The sequence below is a fragment of the Carassius gibelio genome, chromosome A19, assembly GCF_023724105.1.
Source record: "Carassius gibelio isolate Cgi1373 ecotype wild population from Czech Republic chromosome A19, carGib1.2-hapl.c, whole genome shotgun sequence".
Classification (NCBI taxonomy): Eukaryota; Metazoa; Chordata; class Actinopteri; order Cypriniformes; family Cyprinidae; genus Carassius; species Carassius gibelio.
In genome coordinates, this window is record NC_068389.1 from 25733063 (window position 1) to 25758867 (window position 25805).

The window sequence follows — 25805 nt, forward strand, 5'->3', positions numbered from 1 at the left end:
AAAATCCCACCTCTATTTGGAATGTTTTCCCTCATGCTTTCTTGCAACTTGGTGGCACAAAATTTGCTTTAATGTGTAATTATGATATTTATAAACTCCCTGTCAAGCTATCTAACTTTCACCAACAAGTCCTTCTGGCGTGGAATCTCATTTAAAAACATAACTTTTCTCCTCACCGATGTTACATATGGAACAATAGGTATATTTTATTTAAGAATAAATCTGTTCTATAATAACTGGTTCAGTTATGGAATATATAATGTTAGACAGCTCTTTAATAACAAAGGTCTGCTTTTTAGGTATGCAGAGTTTCTTTCAGAATATAATATACCGGTAACTTTTTTTTTTATTGTTGTGTTCTAACTGTTTGATTGACTTAATTAGCTTAATTGTTCGTGAAAGAACTCCATGAGGCTTGTAGATGTAGGATAATTATAGTCCAAGCTGCAAAATTAAATTAGCTTAAATTGAAAAATCTAAACTAGCTAAAAATTATATTAAAAAAAACAACGGGTAATGTGAAGCATCTGTTCATGTAAAATGTGAAAAATAGGAATGGAGTATTAGGGTTTGATACAATATAAAAACATTGAAACACATTCTTCCTCGATGGGGGTTAAGCCCTGATATAGCATTAGCCTACTTTATTTTGTTTTCACTTTCAGAAAAAAAAACTGTGTATGGTATTTATCTTAGAGACTGATGACGTTGAATCTGTCCAGAATGTTTATTGGCTACAGCTTCAAGAGCTATTTATGAGCCCGAGTCCTACTTGGTACATTTCACCAGTTTATAAACAGGCATTGAAGCGTCAGAAACAAGGCAAAGTAATTAATGTAGAACTATTTTTTTTAAATCAAAAAGTAAACATGCACTCCGTACTTGTACTAACTTGTTGGCTCATTGGGATACAGTTCGTTTTAGGTGGTGAGTAGATGATTTTAAGCGTACTGCATTTTGTTTCCTTGTACCTTACATTTGCAATTACAATAAAGCTGAATCGAATCAAATCTAATATGGCATACTGTTCAATACAGTGAATATCATCCAAAATGTTGCCATAGTTTACATCAGGTAATACTAACAGAGTGCACTGTTATATTGAAAACATGACTATGCATTTTGACTGTGGTTTGTGAACAATGAATGACACAAGGACTTTTCATTCTGATAGCACTTATTGTCATTTTTGGGCAATGCTGTTGGGTCATTCTAAAATGCTTCACGTGAAAAACACTTAACATGGCTTAATGTACTAAGACAGTTATATTAACAGACCAAACTCACTTAACATTATACTAATAAAGTATACTATGTACAAAAAAATAAGATGAGCCCTGTATATGAATGCAACTCGTTTAAGCCTTATGATGGCTTTCTATGGGAGAAAAAGTCTTAACGTGTTATTAAATGCGTTGAATTCATATTCAGGGATCATCTGATTTTTTGTAGATATTATACTCTATTAGTATGAGTTTTAGTGAGTTTGGTCTGTTAATATTACTGTATTAGTACATTAAACCACATTAAGCGTTTTTCATGTTAAGCGTTTTAGAATGTCCCATGCTGTTGTCAATGGGCAACCAGGTGAGAGGCAGGGCCCAGGACTGATCTAAAGTATCCAGATAGACATTTGTTATCCATTCTCTGTTAAGTGCCCAAGCAACATCGCTCAAAAAGTTGCCCTTTGTACCATTAGCCGCAGTCTTTTAATTCCACTATCTATACAAAAGGAGAAAAGTTATGAATAATTTTGTACTGTAATGTAAACATGGAACATTTAACATACTGCAGTGAATTTTAAACAGTAGACAGTATCAATCTTGTTTTGTATAGAATTTTACCTGTTGTTTTTTTTTTTGTAGCTTGTGTAATTAGTAATAAAGTGTGTGTGATTGGTGCACTTTTTTTAAATTGCATGGGGCAGGGATCCTCAAATCTGTCACATTAGATCCACTTTCCTGCAAAGTTTAGTTCTGACCCTAATCAAACACACCTGAGCATGCTAATCAATGTCATCAGTAGAAAATCACAGGTAGGTGAGTTTGATCAGGGACCAGGGTTGGAGCTAAACTCTGCAGCAGATTGGCCTTCCAGGGTGAGATTTGAGGAACCCTGGCATACAGTATATCAGTTTCAACAGTATAAAGTTACACTTTGCTTTATTTGGGATATCTTCCCTTGCAATGTAACACAGAAATAATCTTTTAGAGTGTTGTTTCAAACACATTACCCTTCATTAGTGAAAGTCAAGATTCTCCTGCAAGGAATTCACCAATTCAGGATGCATGAACTTGCACAAAAAAAGTAAAACAATGTATAGATAATATGCTTGACATATATTGAAAAATGGTTCAAGGGCACCTCAGTTGTGGGATTGAAGGTGGAGAGAGCGCTATACATTCACTTCCTCCACCTACAATTCCTGCCGGCCCGAGACTCAAACCCGTAACCTTTTGGATTGTGAATCCGACTCTCCAACCATTAGACTCTCTAACCATTAAGCAATATGTTAATCTGGCCCTGATGGCAGTGAAACACTTTTGTATGTGTTAAAAGAACACAACACTTTTTTTGGAAACAGGCTCAATCTCCAACCCCCCCAGAGATAGCACTTTTAGCATAGCTTAAGGCGGGCGTACACGGTGCGAATTCGGATGATCGGAAGATCGTATGTCCACGCACACGGCACGAGAGAGTTTTTACCTGAAAATCGCACGGACGAGATGATATACGACACGATTTTACAACCTGCCAATTCCAGAAGCAATCGCACGAAGTTGATAGACGCGTTTGACTTGAAGCACCGCTGCACGCACAGAAGGAACAGTGTATGACATTAAAGTACCGCAAGAGCGATAAGAAAACACACATATCCAATGCATTCGAATCGCTCTCGCGGTACTTTGATGTCATACACTGTTCCTTCTGTGCGTGCAGCGCTGCTTCAAGTGGAACGCGCCTAATATAACTGCTCTCCCTCTCTCATAACAGAAAATAAAATTTTGATACGAGCCTGGACTGTTTCCTACACGTACAGGTTATTTTTCAACAATAGGAAACCGGGACGTTTGGTTACGCTGTGTGTGTGTTCTTGTATATGGTTAATAAATATCTGAAATAGGTATTACAATGTAAACATGGTTTGTGAGGACAATTACAGTGCCCTCGTAAACCAAATGGCTTTAAAAAAATACTATATGGTGTTAATAGAAATTTTAAACATGCATTTTCCGTGATGGATAGAGGTAGTGTATGGGGATATACATTATAGAGTACCATTACGTTTATGGAGAGTCCCTGTAAACTACATATGCGCGTGCGAACGAGAGAGAGAGAGAGAACTAAAAAGGCATTGGAATACGTTGCTAGAAACATCATACAGTGCTCGCTGTTCCTGACAGACTTCAGCGAGTTTATCCTCCTGGTCAATAGTCCACATTCGCCATGGCGCTGCCGTCTTCGTCTTTCTTCTTCTGTGGTTTTCCTAGTTCGTGATTGGTCAACTTAAGATAAATCAACAAATCGGCTCGTTCAACCGCACAAATGGCACGAATTCAAACCGATAGCTCACAAACTTTTTAGACATGTTTAAAAATGATCAGGAGGTCGGGAAGTGCTCGTAAGCCACTCTGCTCGGCTCGTAATTCATCGCAAATGATACGAGCCGCGACTGTACGAGAATACGCGATTTCTACACGATTGAAAAAAATCGCATGCGAACTCGTACGACAGCAAAAATCGCACCGTTTACGCCCGCCTTTAGCATGCATCATTGAATCCTATTAGACCAGCATCAGTGAGGAGAACAAGTCTATTTCCAAAAACTGGAGTGTTCCTTTAAACTAGATCAAATTGCTTTTGTGATAAAATGATTTGTCATTTGACACGTGTAGTCAATGAATGCATTTTGTGCCAAATCAATGATACATTATTTCCCATTTATCCTCACAGACTGATGTTGTGCTCCTTGTGTGAGGGGTTTAGAAAGTGACCTAAGGAATGACAAATGGCTCCTAGTGATTGTAATTTAAAAAAAAAAAAAAAACAACCATAAAAACTATAATGGAGTATCTTTTTTCTGTTGACACTAGAGGGCAGTGCAACCCTTTACATTGCTAGGAAAACACTCGAAAGAGTCACCACCAGCTCTTAATTGTCAACATGACAAATATGAATTAATGTGGTTATTCTAATTTCTAAAGTCATTATCATATAATGCTTAATTATAATAATATCATATTATAATGTTTGACTGACTGATGTTAAGTGTACTTTCATATATTTAAAAAGATGTGCTATTTTACAAACATTATAAGCATTTCAAATATTTAATCTTAATCTGGCGAGTAATCCAAACAATGTACTAGACAATGTTGATTCTTTTACCAGGGTGTTTATAGAAGGTTCTGGTGCAGGATATATTAACGACTGTTAGAAAACTTTTCGATTTGCACCAGGCAGTTGAATTCACAGGAAAAAAAGTAAATCTGCCATCATATCTGCAAATTGTATATTTACTAAATGATGTTTCGATGATAGAGGGTGAAGGGGGTCTCAGTTATTGCTGTCATTTATTGAGGCATTGTTTTTCTTCTCTTTGTTTCTTTTTTTAATTCAGGAAAACATTCCCTACAATACTTCTATACAGGAACATCAGGTTTACCCAATTTTCCACAGTTTGTGTCAGTTGGGCTTTTAGATGAACAGCCTTTCACATATTATGACAGCAACATTCGCAGAGAGACTCCCAGGCAAGAATGGATAGCTAAATCCGAGGGAGAAGAGTACTGGAATGAGCAGACTAAGATCCTGACTGGGGCCGGGCAGACCTTTAAGGGCAGTGTCAATGTTGTCAAGGATCGCTTTAATCAGACTGGAGGTGAGAACTACTGTATAATACAAAAATCAATAATCTCTGTATTTTTACACACCATCAATAATAAACACATAAACAAGGTCATGTTATTTATTCATATAGACCTTTTAAACATATGAGACACAACCATCCTCATACAATACAATTTAAATACAAATAAAATAAATCCAAAGAAAACAGAACAAAAATTTATATAGTTAAAACAAAACATCACTATGCAAAATAAAATAAAAAAAGTAATATAAAATTGAGCATATGCCTGAGGGGGAAAAAATGTTTTAAGAGAAGATTTAAATGTGAATAGAGTAGGGGATAATCTAATAGACAATAGTAGGTAATTCCAGAGTTTTGGACCAAGAATTGAGAAAGCCCTGGAAAATTTAATAACATTAGGGTGGTGTGAAATGTATACAAATAAGTAAAGGGATGTCAAGGCAACACCCTAGCAACCACCCATAGCACCCTAGCAACCACATAGAAACCACCCAGCTTACCTTAAACCACCCAACTACAATACCATAGCAACTGGATTGCAAATGCCTAGCAACCACCCAGAACACCCTCCGATTTCAAGCTTTTTAATGACTTCAAACTGAAATCATTCAAACTTTGAAATGCCTTCACACTACTTCAGACTTCAAGGCCAGGCTTTTTTAAGCTAAATTTACAGTTTGTATACAAATTTTTAATTTAGTTTTCTTTTTATTGCAAGAAATAAACCAGTTCTTAGAAGAACATTTTTATTTTTTTTAAATGAAATGTGTGGTCCGAGCTGGTTTAGATGAGCTGCAGGGATGTGATATCCTGCTAAATTAAATCATGACTGATATCTCAAAGAATCTGTTGTCTATGAATCACAGGAGTTTTATGACAGAAGGGTGTTTCATGTCGTCTCTCTGTTCTCTGTGTCACGGCTTCTCTGCCGGAGCTCAGGATCAAACAGGATTTGTCAGATTCAGGGCTAGAAATGAAGCTGCTTTGTTCCTATTAGATAAGCAGTATGAATGTTGATCAATTATTAGAGTGTCATGATACTCTGATCTCTGTGATCCGTAAAACTGATTGCTGACAGCTGTACGTCATCCTAAGCTTGATCAATAAATTAATTCCATTGCTATTTTATATTGCAAAAATCAGTTTAACTCACTTTCTGCAGAGAGTCTGAGCGATTCATTTCTCTGTTGAAGATTAAAGCCAAGAACTAGCCGAGCCCTGCGGGATCATTAGATGCTTTTCCCAGGGGGGCAGGGTTTCATATTTTTTTGAAGCACCCCTGGGCGCCGACATTGGCTAGTGGACCCCTACCTGCTGTTAGCATTCCATTGACTCCCATTCATTTTGGCGTCACTTTGACAGCGAATAACTTACTACACCATTTGTCCATTAATTATTTCTAAAGAAACACGAAAATGTATAAAAGGCTCCATTACCTTGTATCTTACGTTATGGTCCCGTAGAAGCAGTTTTTGTAGAAAATAGGCTAACCATTGTGTCATAACCAGCGACTCTGTCGCACAGTAGAGAAATTACTGTATGGACAGGAGGAGAAGCTCGCAGACAATCTTTTACTGTCTCTGAGGCTATCGAGGGACGTGGAGGCATAAAGTCAAGGGAGATAATTAATCAGAATACTTACCAAAATTTGCTCCTGTTCACACTCACCTTCTGTGGAAGATTCGGTGGGTGATTCAGATTTCTCTTGGCACAGTGATTAGAAGACTTACAGGTTGCTCACGTGACCTCTATGTCATCAAGCTCAGGAAATGCGTGCTTCTAATTGACTTCATTTTTCTCTATTGAATCCAATGGGGTCACTGTGTCCATTTCTTTTACTTTCTATGGCTTTTCCACGGTCGGGCCAGTGCTAGCCAGTGTTTAAAATGGGCCAGGCGGGGCTAATAGACTTGGGCCAGTAGCACCGAGTTCAAAATAGTGCTGCATTTCCACCGTCGGGTCTGAGGCTCAGCTGCGCATCACTAAAACCCACCCATTACACACCTCTCAGGAACAACGTCATACAACCCCTTTATTTCACCAACAAAGAGAAGTTATCAGAAAACGAATAAGAAATAAATCTCGGGAACTTGCGCGATCACAAAATGAACATGATAACAGCGGCAGTTTGTTTGCATGCTTTGTTAATTATTTAAATCCAAAATCATCTATCTTTTTCTATAATAAGTTATACATTGACCATAACTAATTCATTTATCAGTATTGAAAATAAGTCGCACAGAAAAAGTTATGAACATAGTCTGCTATTCAGTCGAGTCTATTTCTATTTATTTGTAGACACAGCTGCCTATACTGTACATCACATTTATAAAGAATGATCATTTCTATATTTTTATAAAAGCTCCCGAACAAAAAAACATAATTATATTTTTATGACATTGGCTACGTGGAGCTTAACTCTAGAGATGCAACTTATGACAGATAGAATGTTACTAAATAAATACACAATTGTTATAGAGAATAAGCTGACGTCTGATTTCTCCAGCGGTCATATTTATCTTTTTACTATGGTAATGTTAATGCTTAGCGTACAGTCTTTGCATTGCTTATAAATATTTCTGCATTGTATTGTGATCATAATCCACATCGGATCAAGTTATTTCAAACACTCGCTGCTGACTGAAAATGAGTTTTGAGATCAACTTATTTAAAAAGTCTTTAATGCTGATGTTGATGGTGTTTTTCTGACAATCTAAAAATGCTGAAAGTTTCCTGTGGGAAGTAGGTTTAGGTTTAGGGTGATAGAAAGTTGGCAATCTGTCCAGCAGTCAGGCCTTTGTTAAAAAAAAAGACTTCCTCGTTGCCTTTTTCTCTATCACTTTTTAGAAATCATCAGAAGTTATATATCACTTGAAAACATAAAATCTCAAAATTCATTCTTCAAAACCCATTTTAAAATCAGACATTGCATTACCATGTAAATGGTACATCAAAATCATGTTACAAAATGTTTTCAGTCATGAATTATAAAAATTTAGGTTTGTATCATGCACATTCATGTCTATCTTCAAAAACGTGAGTGACAGTTAACAGGTTAAACAGATGCTTTAGATGAGATGAACTGATCTGACGGGACATTCTGCTGATTTCTCAAATAATATTTTTCTTTGAATCACAGAATCTATGTGACATCAAGTGTGTCTCACGTCATCTCTGTGTGGTGCTCCCATATTACTCAGATAGGGCAATATTGTCTGCATTTTCTCCTTTACACTGCTGATTGGAGTTATTTACAGATCAACAGAAATAAAAATAATGAAATTAATACCACAATCATTTGAATTGTGCTGCTGTAAAGATATTAGACATCAAACATAAAACCTCAGTTCAACCATATCACACATTTATAAGCAAAACACACATATTTAGAGCAAACTTATGTTCTTAGTATAACATCAGCACTGTAACCATTTTATCTCAAACTTGTTTCTTATGTTCATGTTTAATCAGCCGCTGCAATGAACACTGTTTATGCAAAGAACAGCTCGTGTTGAGTCTTACTTTCACCTTTTACTGAATAACCTTCAGCTGTCAAACTCATGTTTTCATGTTTATATAATCATATTCATCTATTCACTTCTCCTCAAAGCTAGTACATTTTAGTACCAACTTCAGTGTATTTGGTATCTTTAGAATTTCATTAGCTAATCATAATTACTCTTAATCGCTATGTGCATAATTAATCTTTCTGTGGATGTTTGGTTTTGTTGTTGAAAAAGAAGATTGGAATATATTCTGCTCCATCATCAAGTCTTAAGGTTATATTAGAAGAAATAAAGTATAGTGAGTGTGATTTAAGTTGTTTCTCTCTTCTCAGGTGTTCACATTGTCCAGCAGATGTACGGCTGTGAGCTGGATGATGATGGCACCAAAAGAGGATACTATCAGTATGGTTATGATGGAGAGGACTTCCTCACTCTGGATAAGAGCACCCTCACCTGGACTGCTGCTAGTCCTCAAGCTGTCCTTACCAAGAACAAATGGGATTCCAATGGAGCATTTGCAAACAGCGCACTAGCATATCTGGAGGATGAGTGCATTGAGTGGATAAAGAAGTATGTGAGATATGGGAAGGACACTCTGGAGAGAAAAGGTAGGAATATCAGTTGTTTCGAGGAGAGTGTCAAACCCTATTAGAAAAATCCAATAGATGGATGTTTACATGCAATCATTTTTGTCAATCTGAACCAGTCCAATCACTTTCAGATTCTGAAAGTTATCTTACTGTATATAAACCCTTTGCAATCCAATTCACATTTACATTTAAATGTTCATCTGTGTTTCCAAACAACATTTCAGCTCATGCACAGTGCATCAGATCTGGAGAAAGAACTGTTAGAATGTCACTGGAGCTACAGGAGTATAATTGTCATTTTTGTCTTGATGACGTGCATAAAAGGAAAACTGACAAATACTGTATGCTAGAGCTCTTTTTTTAAATTATAAATATTTATTAAATATTCAGTCTCCTTCACTGACCAGTTCACAAGACATTAATAAACTTGCACATTCGTAAGAAGTAAAAAATACGTAAATAGATCTATAAAGGGTTCTGATAGACAGACGCTTCATGACACGTTCACAAGATTATTTTAGGTCTACACCAAACCTTTTATTATTCTGATTGAAATTTCCTTTAGATCGATCTTAGTCAGATCCATTGAGGTGTTTACATAAAAGATTTTCAATCTGATTGAGTTGTCAGTCTGATTAATAACCCATTATTCAGCTGAGGAAAGCTCTTGATGTGATCTCAGTACTACAACAACAGCTAATGAGAAGAAATATAGAGCAACCTGATAGATTTGTTTGTTCTATTTGAATGTTGCAGACTATGGCTAATTTTCTGTTTCAGTTTCACTGTTTCTCTGTCTCTCTCTCTGTGTCTGTCTCTCTCTCTCTCTCTCTCTCTGTCTCAGTCGCTCCTCAGGTGTCTCTGCTGCAGAAGTCTTCCTCGTCTTCAGTCAAATGTCATGCTACAGGTTTTTACCCCAGTGGAGTAACAATCTCCTGGCAGAAAAATGGACAAGAGCATCATGAGGATGTGTATCTTGCTGAACTTCTTCCCAATGAGGACGGGACCTTTCAGAGGACGAGCACCATCAAAGTTTCACCTGAGGAGCTGAAGAAGAACCAGTTCAGCTGTGTGGTGGAGCATCAGGGTGAAACCTTCAGAAGCATTCTGATGGACGACAAGATCAAAACTAACTACGGTGAGAATGATTGTCTTGATGAGTAGACCATGAAACATAAAAATGTTGATGGAAATAATTAGCTATTGCCAGTCTCTGATTATAATGTACTGCAGATATCACAGTAATAAATGCTGTTTTTGTATCTTCTGAAATCTGAAACCAGTTTCTAAGATTATCGGAGTCTTTAATAACCAGATGTTTTCACCTGATCTGATTCTTCAGCTTCTGTCCCCATCGGCTTCATTCTTGCTGCTGTTGCTGGTGTCTTCCTGTTGATTGTCACTGCTGTTGCTGGATATACGGTCTATCAGAAAAAGAAAGGTGAGAGAAACTCAGATATTATTATCATCACTGTTGACCACACTGTATGTTTTACACATTTGTTTGCTAATAATTCATCTTTGTGGATTTCTGTTTTTCAGGCTTTAAACCTGTCAATGGTAAGTTTTTTATAATATCCATCTGATATATTTATTAATAACAAATGGTTAATAGTAATATGTTTATATTCCTATGTAAAATCAAAGAGTATGCTGAAATATATGCATAGCTCTACAGTATTTTCTTTAAACAGATCTAATAAAATGAATTGTGCAGTTGTGATGTAGCTGCACTGTCATGATATTTTAATTTATGATCTCTGTTTTTAGCATCTGGTGACGCTAAACTGGTTCAAACAGCTCAGCTCGTTCAGATACAAAAACATAAATAGGTAAGTGTATTATTATCATTATTATTCATTAGTGAAACTGTTTCAGTCATGTGAAATCAATTAAATATATAATATGTTTTTGGCATTTTAGGAGACCAGATGAGTGCAAGAGATGAAGTAAAAAAGATGATTATCCTGCTGTCCATCTCGTTTATAACACACAAACACACACTTTCTCTCTCTCTCTCTCTCTCTCTCTCTCTCTCTCTCTCTCTCACACACACACACTCTCACACACACACGCACAAAGGATCATACATTTCAGTGACAGGATTGATTTTGGGCAGCTGTGGCCTAATGGTTAGAGAGTTAGACTTGTAACCCGAAGGTTGCAGGTTCGAGTCTTGGTGCTGGCAGGAGTTGTACTACCTCCTGCAAAACTTAAAATAAGCTCTGTACAGTAAACTATATATATTTTCCTTGAGGTTCTTAAATCTAAATGATGTAAATATTTTTATATATTAATTGTCTTTAATACATTGTAATCTTAATTTGATTCTTTAAAATAAATAAACTTCACAGAAATGGGTAGGTGGTGAATGTCTGTCTTTCTGCTGTCAAAACAGTATCCATATTTCATCAGAATTTATTTATTAACCTTTGCTTCGAATTCAACAATATATTCTATAAATTATAGATCTGTGATGTTAAAATGTATGATTCCTTCTCAAAATTGATACAAAATATTATTCAGAATCAAAATGACTATATTTACCACTGCAGGCGTGCCGCAGAATTTGTAGAAATGTTGTTGGTGAAATGTATATTCACAATGAACACAAGACAGAAGGAAGAGTGTTGAGCTGATCAGATATATTACACCTGAAAAATATAATTTAACACTTTAAAGAGCCACTATTTTGTGAAAGTATATTCAAAAGAAAATTATAGATGACAGTCTCTATTTCCTGATATGGCCTTTAAAAAAAATTACACAAAGTTTTTTTTTTTTCCTTGGAACCAAAAACTATAGCTGTATGTAATTTATATAAATTTATTTAGCTGTATTCAGTGACTTGCCATTGTTAAATTCTTAGTACTTTTATTAAAACCACTAATTTATTGATAAATCAACCCAAACATTCCTGCTCATACTGAGATGGTTTCCATCAGCTGTTTGTCTCTAGTTTCCGAATGCAGCAAATGATTTGATTCACAGCCTGTTACACTCAGTTCTACCTACAGCAACTAAAGGCAGTCAATAATACTGGCCAAGCCTGGAACATTATACATTTACAAATTTTCATATTAGATAATTTTTTTGTTAAAGTAAAACAACAATGTAGATAAGAGTTTTATTAAAAAAAAACTTTTTAATAACGCTTGATTTAAGGATTTAACTTAAAAAAGCACAAGGTTACCAAGCTTCCATAAATGTAATGGTGTGGTTTTGTGTTTACATGGACCTGAATCACACACCTGAGTCTCTTTTAAAGACACTATCCATATCACTGTGACATTTAGACTTTCGATATCTAAAAATGCCTTTAACTACAGCAGTAAGTTTGGTCTCTATTGTGAACTGTCAAATACCAAGATAATGAAATTATATGACATATGTGTATACTTTACTCATGTTATATCTTGTTAACATTAGTTAACATGTACAATACTTAGACAGCATTTATAAATTTTAGTTCATGTAAACAAGAGCATGATCATTGAATATATATATGATATATATATTTTATATATATACAAAATATGATTCTCTTTTTTTTGTTTACTACTAGCGCATGCTAATGACGTTTTATTCTTCTATAGAAACAAGTCAATAGGTATCATCATCGTACAGTCTACATGCATGTCGTACCCAAGTTTATTAGATCCTTGTCGCAAAGTTTGACCAGCGATGATCTTATAGGATTTACAATAGAAAATAATAGGGTCCTCTATGCAGAAATTCAATTTGAAATTGCTCTCCAGTGGATGGGGGTTGGATGTGGATGGTGACCCTGTGGTAGCTGATATCAACAAAAATTACAACATTCATGGCTTTTGGTTACTATGAAACCTTGTTTCCATGACAGAATAAAAAAGTGAAAATGACAATTGTGACCTTTTTATCTCACAATTTGGACTTCTGTTCTTGGAATTGCAAGTTTAGATTTTACAATTTAGACTTTAACAGAATTGTGAGATAAATTTACAATCGCAAGAAAAAAAGACCCTTTATCCTTAATATTCCATGGCAGAAATAAGTTTTCATAGGTTTCACATGTGTACGTGAAAAAAATACTGTTACGGGGTCACATGATGTTGCTAAAAAGAACATTATTTTGTGTCTTTGGTGTAATGAAATGTATGTACAGTATATGTTTAAGGTTAAAAAACTCATTATTTACCACATACTGTACATTATTGTTTCTCTTCTATGTGCCGCCTATGTGCCTCAATGAAACACATTTATTTTTTTGTACTTCTCAGTAATGGGCTTTATGTACTCCTCATAAAAATACTTAAAATGTCATTTTAGTGTAATTGACGTATACTTACAAAAAAGTCTAAATATATTTGAGCTATACTCCTAGAATAGGTTTTTTCATTATCACATGATAGAGGGCTAGTACACATCTTCTACACAGAATTTCCAAAAAACACAAGTAAAGAAGAAAAAAGAAACTCCAGATACTAACACGTGTAATATGATCCTCTGACATGAAACAGCTTCAAAACTGTAAAGTTACAGAATAAAATAACTGATGAAGAGGTCATAACTACATTCAAGCTTTGGGGTGTTGATTGACTCCATTTACATTTTGATTATCATTTTGAATCCAATTCAGTCAATTTTTTCAGCTTTTTGTTCAAAATGTTTTTATTATTTTTTTTATTTTTTTATGAAACATATTAAAGTGTTTAAAAAATAATTCATGAAGCTTGAATAAAACCTTTAGTTTACCAGCAGCTTTCTTTGTTGTTTCTTTGGATGGTTTGTATGTTCAGATATTCATGTAACAAAATAAATACACATTAAAACCTAAAGGGACATAGTAGTATACTTAAAGTATGATGTAAAGTTCAGTTAAAGAAAACTTATGAGTATACTTGCAATTACTGAGACTATAATTCAGAGTGTATTTCATTAGTAAACTATCAGTACACCTATAAGTTCACTTTTAGTATATTTGCAGTACAAACTACAAACAGAGAGGCAAACTAATTGTGCACTAAAAATTTGCTACTTTTGTATACTAGAAAGTGGGCCAATTTAGTCCCAATAAGTATTGAAACACTACACTTACAAGTATACTACTAGAACACTGATATTTGTATACTTGCTACATAAAGTATATGTTAAAAATATACTTGAACTTTACTTAATTATTCTTAGTAAAATAAACTTGGAGTATACTACTTTTTTTCTGTGAGCAGTTGAAATATTTTTAAAATTCATTTTCAAAGAATCCAACAAAAGGTGTATCTTTGAAAATCTAGTTTTTACTTAACTTTTTCTCATAGAAAGCTGAAATACGATTTTGTGAAAAATGACTGAGTACCATATAATACTGTAAGTGTCTCAACAAGTGAAACCATTTACGAATGACACTGTGTCTTCTTTCCTCAGGTGTGCACACACTCCAGGAGATGTACGGCTGGAGATCATCTGAGGATGCCAGGATTTGTGCTTGCTCTCTCTCCTCTTCATTTTATCTTGATGAATTTCCACACGGAGGTATGCAATAATGTATAGTGATGATGTTTTCTTTTGTCTTTGATATACCACTATCCACTATTTAATTAGAAAACCATTCATCATTTCTATCTAGCAAAGTTTGAAAATACTTGGTTGTCTTTTGGCACAGATTACACCTAATATTTTAACCTCGTAGAATATACATTAAAACCACTAAAATAACTCCAAGTCTTTCTAGTATATATTTCCATCTCAGTTTTTTCGGACTTTGTGTGTCAAGTAGTAAACGGGAAAGGTCATCACAAACCTCCTCATCTGAGCAGCCTGAAGGTTTTGTTTGAGATTTTGAGTAAATATATATCAGTTTAAGCATGAGAATCTTTGAATATAACACCAGTCTTGTCATTTATTGCAAATGAATTATAATCCAGAAGTGAAATGTTAATTTTTATAACTCAAATAAGTTCTTTATGTTGAAGAGTTTTTGTCATCACTTCAAGGGGATGGTGTTCATGTATGATGGTGATTTCATCCCTGTACTTTATTTCTTAGAGGTTAAACTGATGGTTATAACTTGTCCCTTATACAACGACCATCACCACCCTCCCTAAAGAAAGATTATTAATTTTCTTTATTTAACAGTAAACTTCCTCAGTGGCATCCTCAAAAATAACAAACATTTGTCAATAACTACAGAGTAAGATTTATATTATTAATATAACCATACAGTAAATCACATAAAGCTGACTTTTGAGTATGTTTGTAGACGTAGCATCCCGTGACGTCAGACCGGTCAAGAAAAGCTATTGGCTAGAATAAGAGCTAATTATTTAGTCGTTTGTGCGTAAACATTTCACTTTACATTAGCAGCTCACAGGCGACAACCGATCTGTCTGTGACAGTTATGTTAATTAAATATTCTACAACGTTTTCTGAATGGAATTATTTCTCAGGCAAAATAAATAATGCGGCATGTTGTAGGCTACTTTTTCTCCTTGGAGCTCATCTGGCCTGTGCTAGTGAGTAACTTACTGTAGATTAGTTTCATTTACGAGATATAGTTTAACTATTTGTTGTAGGGATTGTTTTTAAGAGTTATTCTCTTACGCTGAAACAAACCGTTACATGAACAGCCCACTTAAATTCAAAGATTCGTGTTACTGACACTTTTTCAGAGACGATGTTTTATATATATATATATATATATAAATGTTTTAATATTCTAAAGATCATACTTTAAACGTATCCAATTCATATGTGTCTAAGACGTTATATTTTGATTACATTATTCTTTGCTAACAAAACTGTTCTCCAAAACTGAATTAACTATACTTCTACTCATCATTATAATAACAATATTCATTAATATTCAATACAAAATTTATGCTGAGAAACTAGAGAATAGCAACTGGAGTGTATTCCTATACAAATAAAAAAAAATACATACATAAATAGCCTATAGCTACTATAGCTAACAAATAATACAACTGCTACACTTGAATCAATTAGGAATAAAACTTATAGCTTTCTGACTGTCTTACCATGTGTTGGGAAAAGGCCCATTACAACAGAATAAAAATCTAAATGGAAATTAAAGACCCAGAGAACAATTGGAAAGAAACAAACTGTTTCTCGTAGTGTTAAAGTGAATTTTAAAAGCAGTGTTTTGGCCACTAGGTGGCACAAACATTTACATTGACATTTATTGCTTTAGCAGATGCTTTAATACATCAAGAGATTCATCATAAGCAGTGTTGGGAAGGTTACTTTGGAAATATAATAGGTTCCAGATTACAAGTTACCCTATATAAAATATAATAAGTAGGGTAACTATTTCAATTACTTGATTAAAGTAATGTAACTATTAAGGCCTGTATTTGACTGCTTTTTGATTACTTTTCTAAATTTCTTATGTTTTCAACTATTAATCGTTTTCAAACATGTGTATCAGGCAGAGTTAAGCTTACAGTATATTAAACACTGATTACTGTCAGACTTTCCCTAAATAAGCATTCATCACTTGAATTAAGATTATAATAATTTCATTTTAAAGCACAGCCACCACAAAGTCAGACTGTAACACTTTACAATAAGGTTCATTAGTTAACATGAACTAATAATGAACAAGAATTCTTCAGCATTTATTAATCTTACTTGATGTTAATTTCAGCATTTACTAATGCATAATTAAAATCAACATTTGTGCTTGTTAATATTAGTTAATGCAATTAACAATTTATTAACAATGAACACCTGTATTCTCATTAACTATCATTAAGAAATATTAAGAAATGGTGTAATAAATGTAGTTCATTGCTCGTTCATGTTAGTTAATAAATTAAATAATGGAACCGTATTGTAAAGTGTTACCAATCAGACTTACTTTGAGATCATTCCAAGGTTAAATACAGATAAAAAATCATAACAAGAAATAGTTTAGTAGCTATGATACTGTTTTTTAAATCAAGTCTTTGTATAGTTATGAGACGTACATACACTGGCATCTCAAAATGGCTTTGGAAAAAATCTTTAAGTGTCTTCAAGGAGAGGGTACCACACAAAATTTCTAAAGAAGTCAGCTTTTAATCAAAACAACGACGGAGAACAATCACATACATAACGTTACTTTAAGGACCGACAACCATGAACTAAACAGACCGTATTTATAAACACAAGGGAAGTAATCAGAAGAACAGAAACAGATGGATAGTAATCAATTAACTAAACAAGAAAAGGAACATGACCAAATAAGGAAAACTGGTAACACTTGAGAATAGGTAACACCTATTAGTTGGTTATTAACATGCATATAACTAGAATATTAGCCATGCATTAGTGCTAGTTAAGAACATATTAATGTCTTATTCTACTTGACCTTATTCTACTTCCCAAATCTTACCCAATACCTAAACCTAAAAACTATCTTACTAACTATTAATAAGCAGCAAATTAAGAATTTATTGAAAGAAATGTCATAGTTAAAAGTTAACAAGTGTTACCTATTGTAAAGTGTTACCGGTCTCAAATGTAAAATTAGGCAAGTTAGTAAGATCTGCAATATGAATATATTTACACAGATAACTAATAAGTAAAGCTACAGTTCTTTTGTATAGACTATATCCGGTTTGATTTTTATTCTTTTGTTGGTCAATTTAAATATTGCAATATAGGTAACTGTTTTCACCTGCAATGGCATTAATTATTTTAAAGTATCCTAATTGTGAATTTCAGTGTTGATTTAACTCAGTGTTGATGAACAGGTTGTACGTGACGATGACTGATATTCTCTGTGTTTGTGTCTCTGTCCACAGGAACACACTCTATGAGGTACTTCTACACTGGTGTTTCTGGAATCAGTGACTTCCCAGAGTTCACTGCAGTTGCTCTGGTCGATGATGAGCAGTTTATGTACTTTGACAGCAACACAAAGAAAGCTGTGCCAAAGACAGAGTGGATCAGACAGAATGAGGGAGAAGACTACTGGAACGGAGAGACTAAGATTTTCACTGGCACATATCCAGCCTTTAAAATCAACATCCAGAACCTAAAGAAACTGTTCAACCAGTCAGCAGGTACGTTAGTAACACACCCAGCTACACACACAGACAAAGCCATTAGTTTTACTTGACAGTGAAATATCTCCCATATTGGGAATGGGGGGGGGGGGGGGGGGTTGAGGGGGGGGGGGGGTATGTTGGGTCCTAATTTTGACTATTTTGCATACTAATGATATATTCAGCTACTATTTACATACCATTTACAATATCTTTGATTTTTACTTTATTTGATCAGTATTAAAGATGTGTTTGCATAATAAATACTAAGATCTACTAAGGACAGAAATGTTCACGTTTGTCTTTTTTATTGTATAGTGATATCTGTAATATTTCACACTGGGATACTTTTACAATTTAGTCATATTTATGACTCAAACATTGTATGTTTCAGTTTTGGCAAAAAGGTGGGAAAACAGCAGAACACACACAGATACCCAAACACACGTACTGTCACACACATTTTCAGCGCAGTTTCTACCGAAGAGGATGTTCTTTTAACGTGTGTCTTTTAACAGCCAGTCAGTCAGTAACTACACTGATTTGTGTTGCACAAACCTGAAATAAACAGAAACACAGAAACAGCTCATGTTGAGAACGGGCATATGTCTACGTAACTCCATGTCCACACACTGTCTGTGATGTGTATTTTTTCGAGCTCATGTTAACTGATCAGAGTGTGTGAGAAAGAAAATCCCTGGACACAGGGTTTTTCTGGGTTTTTTTTTTTTTTTTTTGGTCATGTCTAGACATTTTGTCACACCTTTACTTAGTCATTATTTTGACTTATGTCTGTTCTAGAGACATGTTACAACTTTTTGATAAAGCTTGAATCAGTTTTCTTTTGGAAATATGTTTCAAATTCATACTGAATGCATGTTGAAATCACAAAATTGATCAAAGAAATCGCATGCCTTAATACATGCACATTATATGTAATCATGTTCATCTATTCACTTTTTCTGAATGCTGGTATATTTTAGTAAAAACCAGTACCTAAGCTAATCATAATTACTCTCATCTTTCTGTGGATGTTTGGTTTGGTGTAGAAAAATCAGGTCTTAATGTTATACTAGAAGAATGAAGAATGGTGAGTGATTTATCATGTTGTTTCTCTCTCCTCAGGAGTTCACACATGGCAGCAGATGTGTGGCTGTGAGTTGGATGATGATGGCACCAAACGAGGATACTGGCAGTACGGTTTTGATGGAGAGGATTTCCTCAGTCTGGATAAGAGCACCCTCACCTGGACTGCTGCTAGTCCTCAAGCTGTCCTTACCAAACATAAATGGGAGGTTAACAGAGCTATAATAGAACAACAGAAAGCATATCTGGAGAACACATGTATTGATTGGCTGCAGAAGTATGTGAGATATGGGAAGGAAACTCTGGAGAGAAAAGGTAGGAATATCAGTTGCTTATATAATCACTTCATATCGAGCACTCATCGTTATAGCATTTATCTTTTCACCAGGAAACAGAAAAGTTGTATACATCAAACAGTTTGGTTATATGTGACTGTATCTCCTTTACTCTCTCTGCCTTTATACTCTGTCTGCATTCATTTGCTTCAAAACTAAAACATGATATAAATGCATGCAGGACATCAAAAGGGTGTTTGAATTACATTTTGACATTTAAGATATAAGTATACATTACGTTGTTATTTGTTGTTGTATATTAACATGAATATCTGGTATTTGTGAGGGATTTTTTTGTAACACTAGACAAACTGATTTTCACACAAACATGAGGCCAGGAGAAAAGTTTGGCTCATGCACAGTGCTTCAGAAATGGAGAAATAACTGCAAAAATGTCACTGGAGCTACACTGTAAAAAATTATCCGTAAAATATATGGTAAAAAAACGGCAGCTGTGGTTGCCAGAATTATATGTACAAAAAACAGTAATACCGTTTAAGGTTAAATTTACAGATTAATACCGTAATTTAACTGACATAATAATATTAATATACCAACTTACTGTAGTACTGAAATCTGTTTTGTACCTTTGTAATACACTGGTAACCACCCAAAGCAGGTGGTGATGAGAAAGTCACTTAATGAAACAAAGCCCATCACAAGCAGCTTTTACATAATAAGATGCATAGAAGGTGCACAATGTCATTCACACAGGCACTAAAACCATCATGGTGAGACTCATTAAAGGGGGGGTGAAATGCTCGTTTTCACTCAATATCCTGTTAATCTTGAGTACCTATAGAGTAGTACTGCATCCTTCATAACTCCAAAAAGTCTTTAGTTTTATTATATTCATAAGAGAAAGATAGTCTGTACCGATTTTTCCCGGAAAAACACGAGCGGCTGGAGGCGTGACGTGTGGGCGGAGCTAAAGAATCACGAGCGAGATCCAGAATCAGATCCAGAGGCTGAAATTTAACAAGAGCAGCCTCAGCAACAACGTCTCTATGTGGTATGTACTGAAACTGTATATATTTGCTTAGCGGTTTTGGAAAATGACTAAGTTCCACTTTGTCGCCTTTTTTTTTTTTTAAGCTGTACATGTGGAAAGTGCAGTTTGATGACAACATCGCATGTTGTTTACTTGATGTGCTCACGCGCTGATAGCTAAGTTAACAACACAGAGATATTTGAAGCAGTTTTACTCACCGCCTGCGGTTCCAAAACACGATCGTAACCCTTTTTCGTTGGGACTGCATTATCCTTAAGAAATAAATGATGTGCAAATCCGGCCTTGTTTGTAAAACTTCTTCTTCGAAATGCAGGGAACAAACACAAACACTTGCACAACTCCGTTGATGCTCTGTAAAAATAAACTCCATCCACTGGTCCCTTAATGCTGTTTCTCTTTTGGTAATCTGTGCAGGGTTGTCTTGCCCTGGCAACCAAAAACACACTTCTTTTGTGACATTCCGCGACGCTCTCGCTCTGATCAGTGAAGTCTGTTGTGCTCTCAGTGCTCTGCTATAGGGGAGCGCACTCTCTTCCGGCAGAAGTGCCTCAGGACCCATATAAGGAAATTCCGCTCCATCTAACGTCACACAGAACCATACTCGAAAAAAACTTTCCGAAACTTGTGACAAACCGGAAGGAATATTTTTGGAACAGAAATACTCCTTCAAACATACAACTTAATTTTTGAAACTTTGTCCATGTTTAGTATGGGAATCCAACTCTTTAACAGTGTAAAAAACTCTGCATTAGTATGCATGAAATAGCATTTCACCCCCCCCCCCTTTAAACTGAAATATGCAATAAACATTAAAGGGTTAGTTTACCCAAATATAAAAATTATGACATTAATAACTCACCCTCATGTCGTTCCAAACCCGTGAGACCTCCTTTTATCTTCAGAACACAGTTTAAGATATTTTAGATTTAGTCAGAGAGCTCTCAGTCCCTCCATTGAAGCTGTGTGTACGGAATACTGTCCATGTCCAGAAAGGTAAGAAAAACATCATCAAAGTAGTCCATGTGACATCAGAGGGTCAATTAGAATTTGTTGAAGCATGGAAAATACATTTTGGTCCAAAAATAGCAAAAACTATGACTTTATTCAGCATTGTCTTCTTTTCTAGCTCGCCACCTATCGTCCTTTTCTAAAGTCATCCATAAAGTGGACTCTGATTGGTTAGATCTCCTTAACACTGCCATTCCCAAATATGCAGGGCATATTTGTTTCTTAATCTAAATTAAGAGCCTTTAAGATGTTTGATGTTGGTGTCATTCTCATCAGCAATCACTGGTAGGTTAATAAAACAGGTAACAGGCCATGTATATAGTCAACCCTTAACTTGGACCTCTACAGACCTTATTGTCCATTTGCTCCACGGAATGTACTGACCATTCTCCCAATTTACCAGAGGGCCCATGGTAGTTGAGGATAAACCAAGATTACGACAGGTCCAACTGCAAGGTTTTTAGTCTCTGCATGCCACTTCCGATATTCTATGCAGTTGTGTTGGGATTTTCGAACTGCCTCACGACCTCTTAGTATCCACACATTTCTCCTCATTTCAGCAAATACCCATTCTGTTCCTGGGTGACACAACTTACTGTCATAGTCCTGTATGAGCAGGGCCGTGCACAGACCTTTTGAGGGGCATGTGCTGAAACTGAAAAAGGGCACCCCCCCCCCCCTTTTTATATCAAGATTATTTAGTAAGCCTGCATAAAAGGAAGAAATGGTCACATCTTCATGACAAATTCAATAACACAAAATAATAGTCTCAAAAGCTTTAGATTTATTCACGATTAATAACAACCATAATAATAATATTAGATAATTAGATAATATAGATAAACAGGGTTTTAAGGGCTTCTTTAAATCTAATACAACAGCAACCTTGTGTGACCCATGTATCTGGCAAAAATTTGATACTGTGGTGGACCAGGGATGTTGGTCTCTTGAAGGTCTCTTATTCACTACACTTTCCCTAAAATAAGCCAGCAATGAAAAAATAAATAAAAATATTGTGAAAAGTACAGTTGCAGTGAAAAGCATTTCTGAAGGATCACGTGACACTGAAGAGTATACTGGAGTAATGATGCTGAAAATTCAGCTTGATCACAAAAATAAAATCACATTTTAAAATATATTCAAATAGAAAACAGTTATTTAAAATTGTAAAAATATTACACAATATTACTGATTTTGCTGTATTTTGGATCAAATAAATGAAGCCTTGGAATGAATCATGAATTACATTCTGCATGATAAAATATAAAGATTTCAGTGATCTGTAATTTTTTTTTTTTTTAGTTACTACTACATTACTGTAGTAAAACCATGTTTTACAACATTTTATACAGAGAGTATACAGAGAGTATATCATAACATGATTAGCCTAAATGTTAATAAATTAAGTCTATCAGCAATCATGAATCAAAGAAGAAATTTCTTAGAAATATATGTTAGGTGACGAGGATCACTCGTCGCTGTGTAAGTTCCAGTACGAAACAGCGCGGGGGCGCTCCTGTTATGATTTCCCGATGGTAAAAACAAATTATGTTGTTGTATTACTTATCAATATATAGTTTTTGACCAGCGAATGTGTGCAAATGTGATTTTTTTTCTGTCCGTCATTAAAACGGCGACGGCGCCTGCCGCTGCCGGCATCACATTACATTTTCATCTAGGTTACAAACTAGTTTTTTTTAGGTATATAGACGGAGCGCTCAGTTTTTCCTGTGGTAAAATGCATTTGGCCAAATTAGCATTTTATAAAAGATGAAATGCTACTGTATGCACAGGCTATTTAAGTGTTGGCTATATATTGGCTATGACTAGATGGCAAATGCTAGCCCTCTCTCTCAGGCGACGTCCCACATGTCTCAGTCAGTGAGTCAGTCAGACATCAAATAAATAAAATATGAGCCTTTATAGACAGTGTTTAGTAGTTCTTATTCAAACAACAAGATATTTATTTACCCTTCGCAAAACTGTTCAGCTCAGCTGGTGTCTACTGTGCGGCTGCTGTGGAACTTCAGTTGATTCAATGAATATAGAGGGGGCGGAGTTATCAGCTTACAGACAGCTTGAGGATCGAATAAGATTTACACAAGCTCGTTTTAAGAACTTTAATTTGGTAAAACAGACAGACAGGCGTAAAGGGTGACCAATAGCATTGATTAAAAAAAAACAAAAACAAAAAAACACCACCAAAAAAAGGGCACTTCGGAGTGTAAGGGCAAAAAGGGCATGTGCTCTGCACAGGTTGAGCCCTACCTGTGCACGTGCCTGTGTATGAGTAGTTTGCTTGCCGTATGGTGAGGATTAAGAACTATTGGGTGAATTGTCTGGAGTTCTAGACTTTCAGCCTTACGTAGACGTCCTCCGACCCGTATAAGCTGACTCATCAAACGCTAAAGTGAGTAAGCGGCTTGTAGTAGATACAGGCTTACCAGCTGTAAGTTGTTCATATTCTTCAGGGAAGCTGGTTCGTTGGTTATTTTGGAAGATGAGATGTTCTGCCATCACATAATCTTTAGCTGGATTCGTTTGAGCCACTTTGATTTTGCTGGACTGTGGCTTCAACTAGGTCTTTCCAGGAACTGTACTAACTGGGCTCTAAGGGATTTGAAATTCTTTAGACACCACATAATACACTTTTCCTTTTTTCCACTTCATCCCCAGGGGTTTTAAAGGTTGGCATAGCCACTCAGATTTAGCTTTTAGTATGGTGGGCCTTGACTCCATCTGTTTGGTGTTGTAAGCTCTATTAAGCTCCAATAAGAGCTGCTCATAGCTCAAGTCTTGGAACAGTTTGTTTGCATTTGGGGGAACTTTAGATCTGGCGATCAGGAATGCAAGCTAAATTTTGCCCTGTTCATCTTCAGTTCTGAGATATGACACAGCCATACACTTTTTCTTGAAGGGATTTGAAGGGCAAACCTATCAAAACTGGCCAAATCTCCAGACTGAACATCAGGGCCATACCTGACCGCTGCTATTTTAATTTGGGCTAACTGGTGAGCTCTTCCAAATCTGTCAGTAAATGTAGTCATAGTGTCTGTGTATGGCCAAGAGGAATTGAGGAATGAGTCTGTAATTAGGTGGGCCTCTTCAAACTTCAAATGATCTCAAAGGACCTGATACCTGAATAGCTCAGTTGCATCATCAGGAAGCAGATTGTCAAGGGCCAATTTAAGAGGAACAAACCCGCCGGGGTCATGACAGGTGAAATATAGAATTTTCGGTTTTGGGACCCTGTAAGAAGTCTCTGGACATACAGTGCTCTGAGGCCGCCCTGTGGGAGAAGACTATGGCAGATTATGGGCATCAGAAGGCTGTGGTCTGGACTTGTAGGCATATGTGTCTGCACCTGGCTTAAATGAACTCTCCCTAGGTGGTGCTTGGGGGTCTGCGTGATGTAGGTTGTGTAATGTAGGGCACTGGACTTGGTGCTGTTACCTCACGTTGGTTGTAAATGGTTCAATGGAATGGCACTGGAATTGTACTGATTTGCTGTGGTTAAGGTGCTGGTAAGGCTGACTGCTGCTGCAGCCTTAAATTCTGCATATTTTTGTAAAAGGTCCGTAACTGACGAATTTCCTCTTTAAGGACCATCTGAGCTCCTAGTTGCATATTCTTCCTTTTCAGATCTTGAACCTCCAACCTGTGTCTAACAGATATGAATGCAGACTCATGCTCTTGTAGTAAATACTCCTCCTCTCCATCACTTTCATAGTGCAGTGTGGTGGACCACTGTCTGTCAGGTTGTCGGTCAACACAAGAGTCCGGAGTACTCATGGCTCCAGCTACTTCTTCATATGGATGATGTTTGGGCTGGATTAATATCAGGAACTCAGGAACATGCATTCATTCTCTTCACTCCGCTTGCTGACAGGAGAGGTCTGGAAGTTTCTAGCTTGCCACCAATCGTCCTTTTCCAACATCACCCATAAAGTGGACTCAGATTGGTTAGATCTCCTTAAAATATACCATCCTAATGCATTTGTTTGTTTTATTTGAATGTTGCAGCCTATGGCTAATTTTCTCTTTAGGTTTTACAGTTATTTGTTTGTTTATCTTAATCTCTCTTTCTCTGTCTCAGTCTCTCCTCAGGTGTCTCTGCTGCAGAAGTCTTCCTCGACTTCAGTCAAATGTCATGCTACAGGTTTTTACCCCAGTGGAGTAACAATCTCCTGGCAGAAAAATGGACAAGAGCATCATGAGGATGTGAGGACGGGACCTTTCAGAGGACGAGCACCATCAAAGTTTCACCTGAGGAGCTGAAGAAGAACCAGTTCAGCTGTGTGGTGGAGCATCAGGGTGAAACCTTCAGAAGCATTTTGAAAGGTGGTAAGATTTATGGATTCAATATTGTAAG

The 25805-nt window shown here is 35.9% G+C and overlaps 2 protein-coding genes across 8 annotated transcripts in view; both read left to right on the forward strand.

Moving 5' to 3' along the window:
* LOC127935744 (H-2 class I histocompatibility antigen, Q9 alpha chain) overlaps positions 1 to 25805 on the forward strand; it is a 273397-nt gene that overhangs the window by 246234 nt on the left and 1358 nt on the right. For 3 of the 4 annotated variants that reach the window (XM_052533883.1, XM_052533881.1, XM_052533882.1), the window contains exons 4-6: positions 9814 to 10107; positions 10312 to 10410; positions 10512 to 10529. In XM_052533883.1, the coding sequence (XP_052389843.1) occupies positions 9814 to 10107; positions 10312 to 10410; positions 10512 to 10529 (411 nt within the window). Of the gene's footprint in view, positions 1 to 805; positions 928 to 4621; positions 4883 to 8711; positions 8988 to 9813; positions 10108 to 10311; positions 10411 to 10511; positions 10530 to 25805 lie in introns of those variants that run through there. The other variant, XM_052533880.1, reaches the window with a different exon arrangement.
* On the forward strand, positions 14326 to 25711 carry LOC127935748 (H-2 class I histocompatibility antigen, Q9 alpha chain-like). 4 transcript variants are annotated; one of them, XR_008148162.1, is made up of 5 exons: positions 14328 to 14477; positions 17750 to 18010; positions 19118 to 19393; positions 25164 to 25395; positions 25530 to 25662. XR_008148162.1 is itself a non-coding variant. In XM_052533890.1 (4 exons), the coding sequence occupies exons 1-4, from the start codon at positions 14345 to 14347 to the stop codon at positions 25709 to 25711; spliced, it is 852 nt and encodes a 283-aa protein (XP_052389850.1). In that variant the 5' UTR covers positions 14326 to 14344. The 4 variants fall into 4 exon arrangements, 3 of the variants coding, with proteins under 3 accessions (XP_052389850.1, XP_052389852.1, XP_052389851.1); XM_052533890.1 differs by lacking the exon at positions 25164 to 25395 and having other exon boundaries at positions 14326 to 14477; positions 25530 to 25711; XM_052533892.1 differs by lacking the exon at positions 25530 to 25662 and having other exon boundaries at positions 25164 to 25521.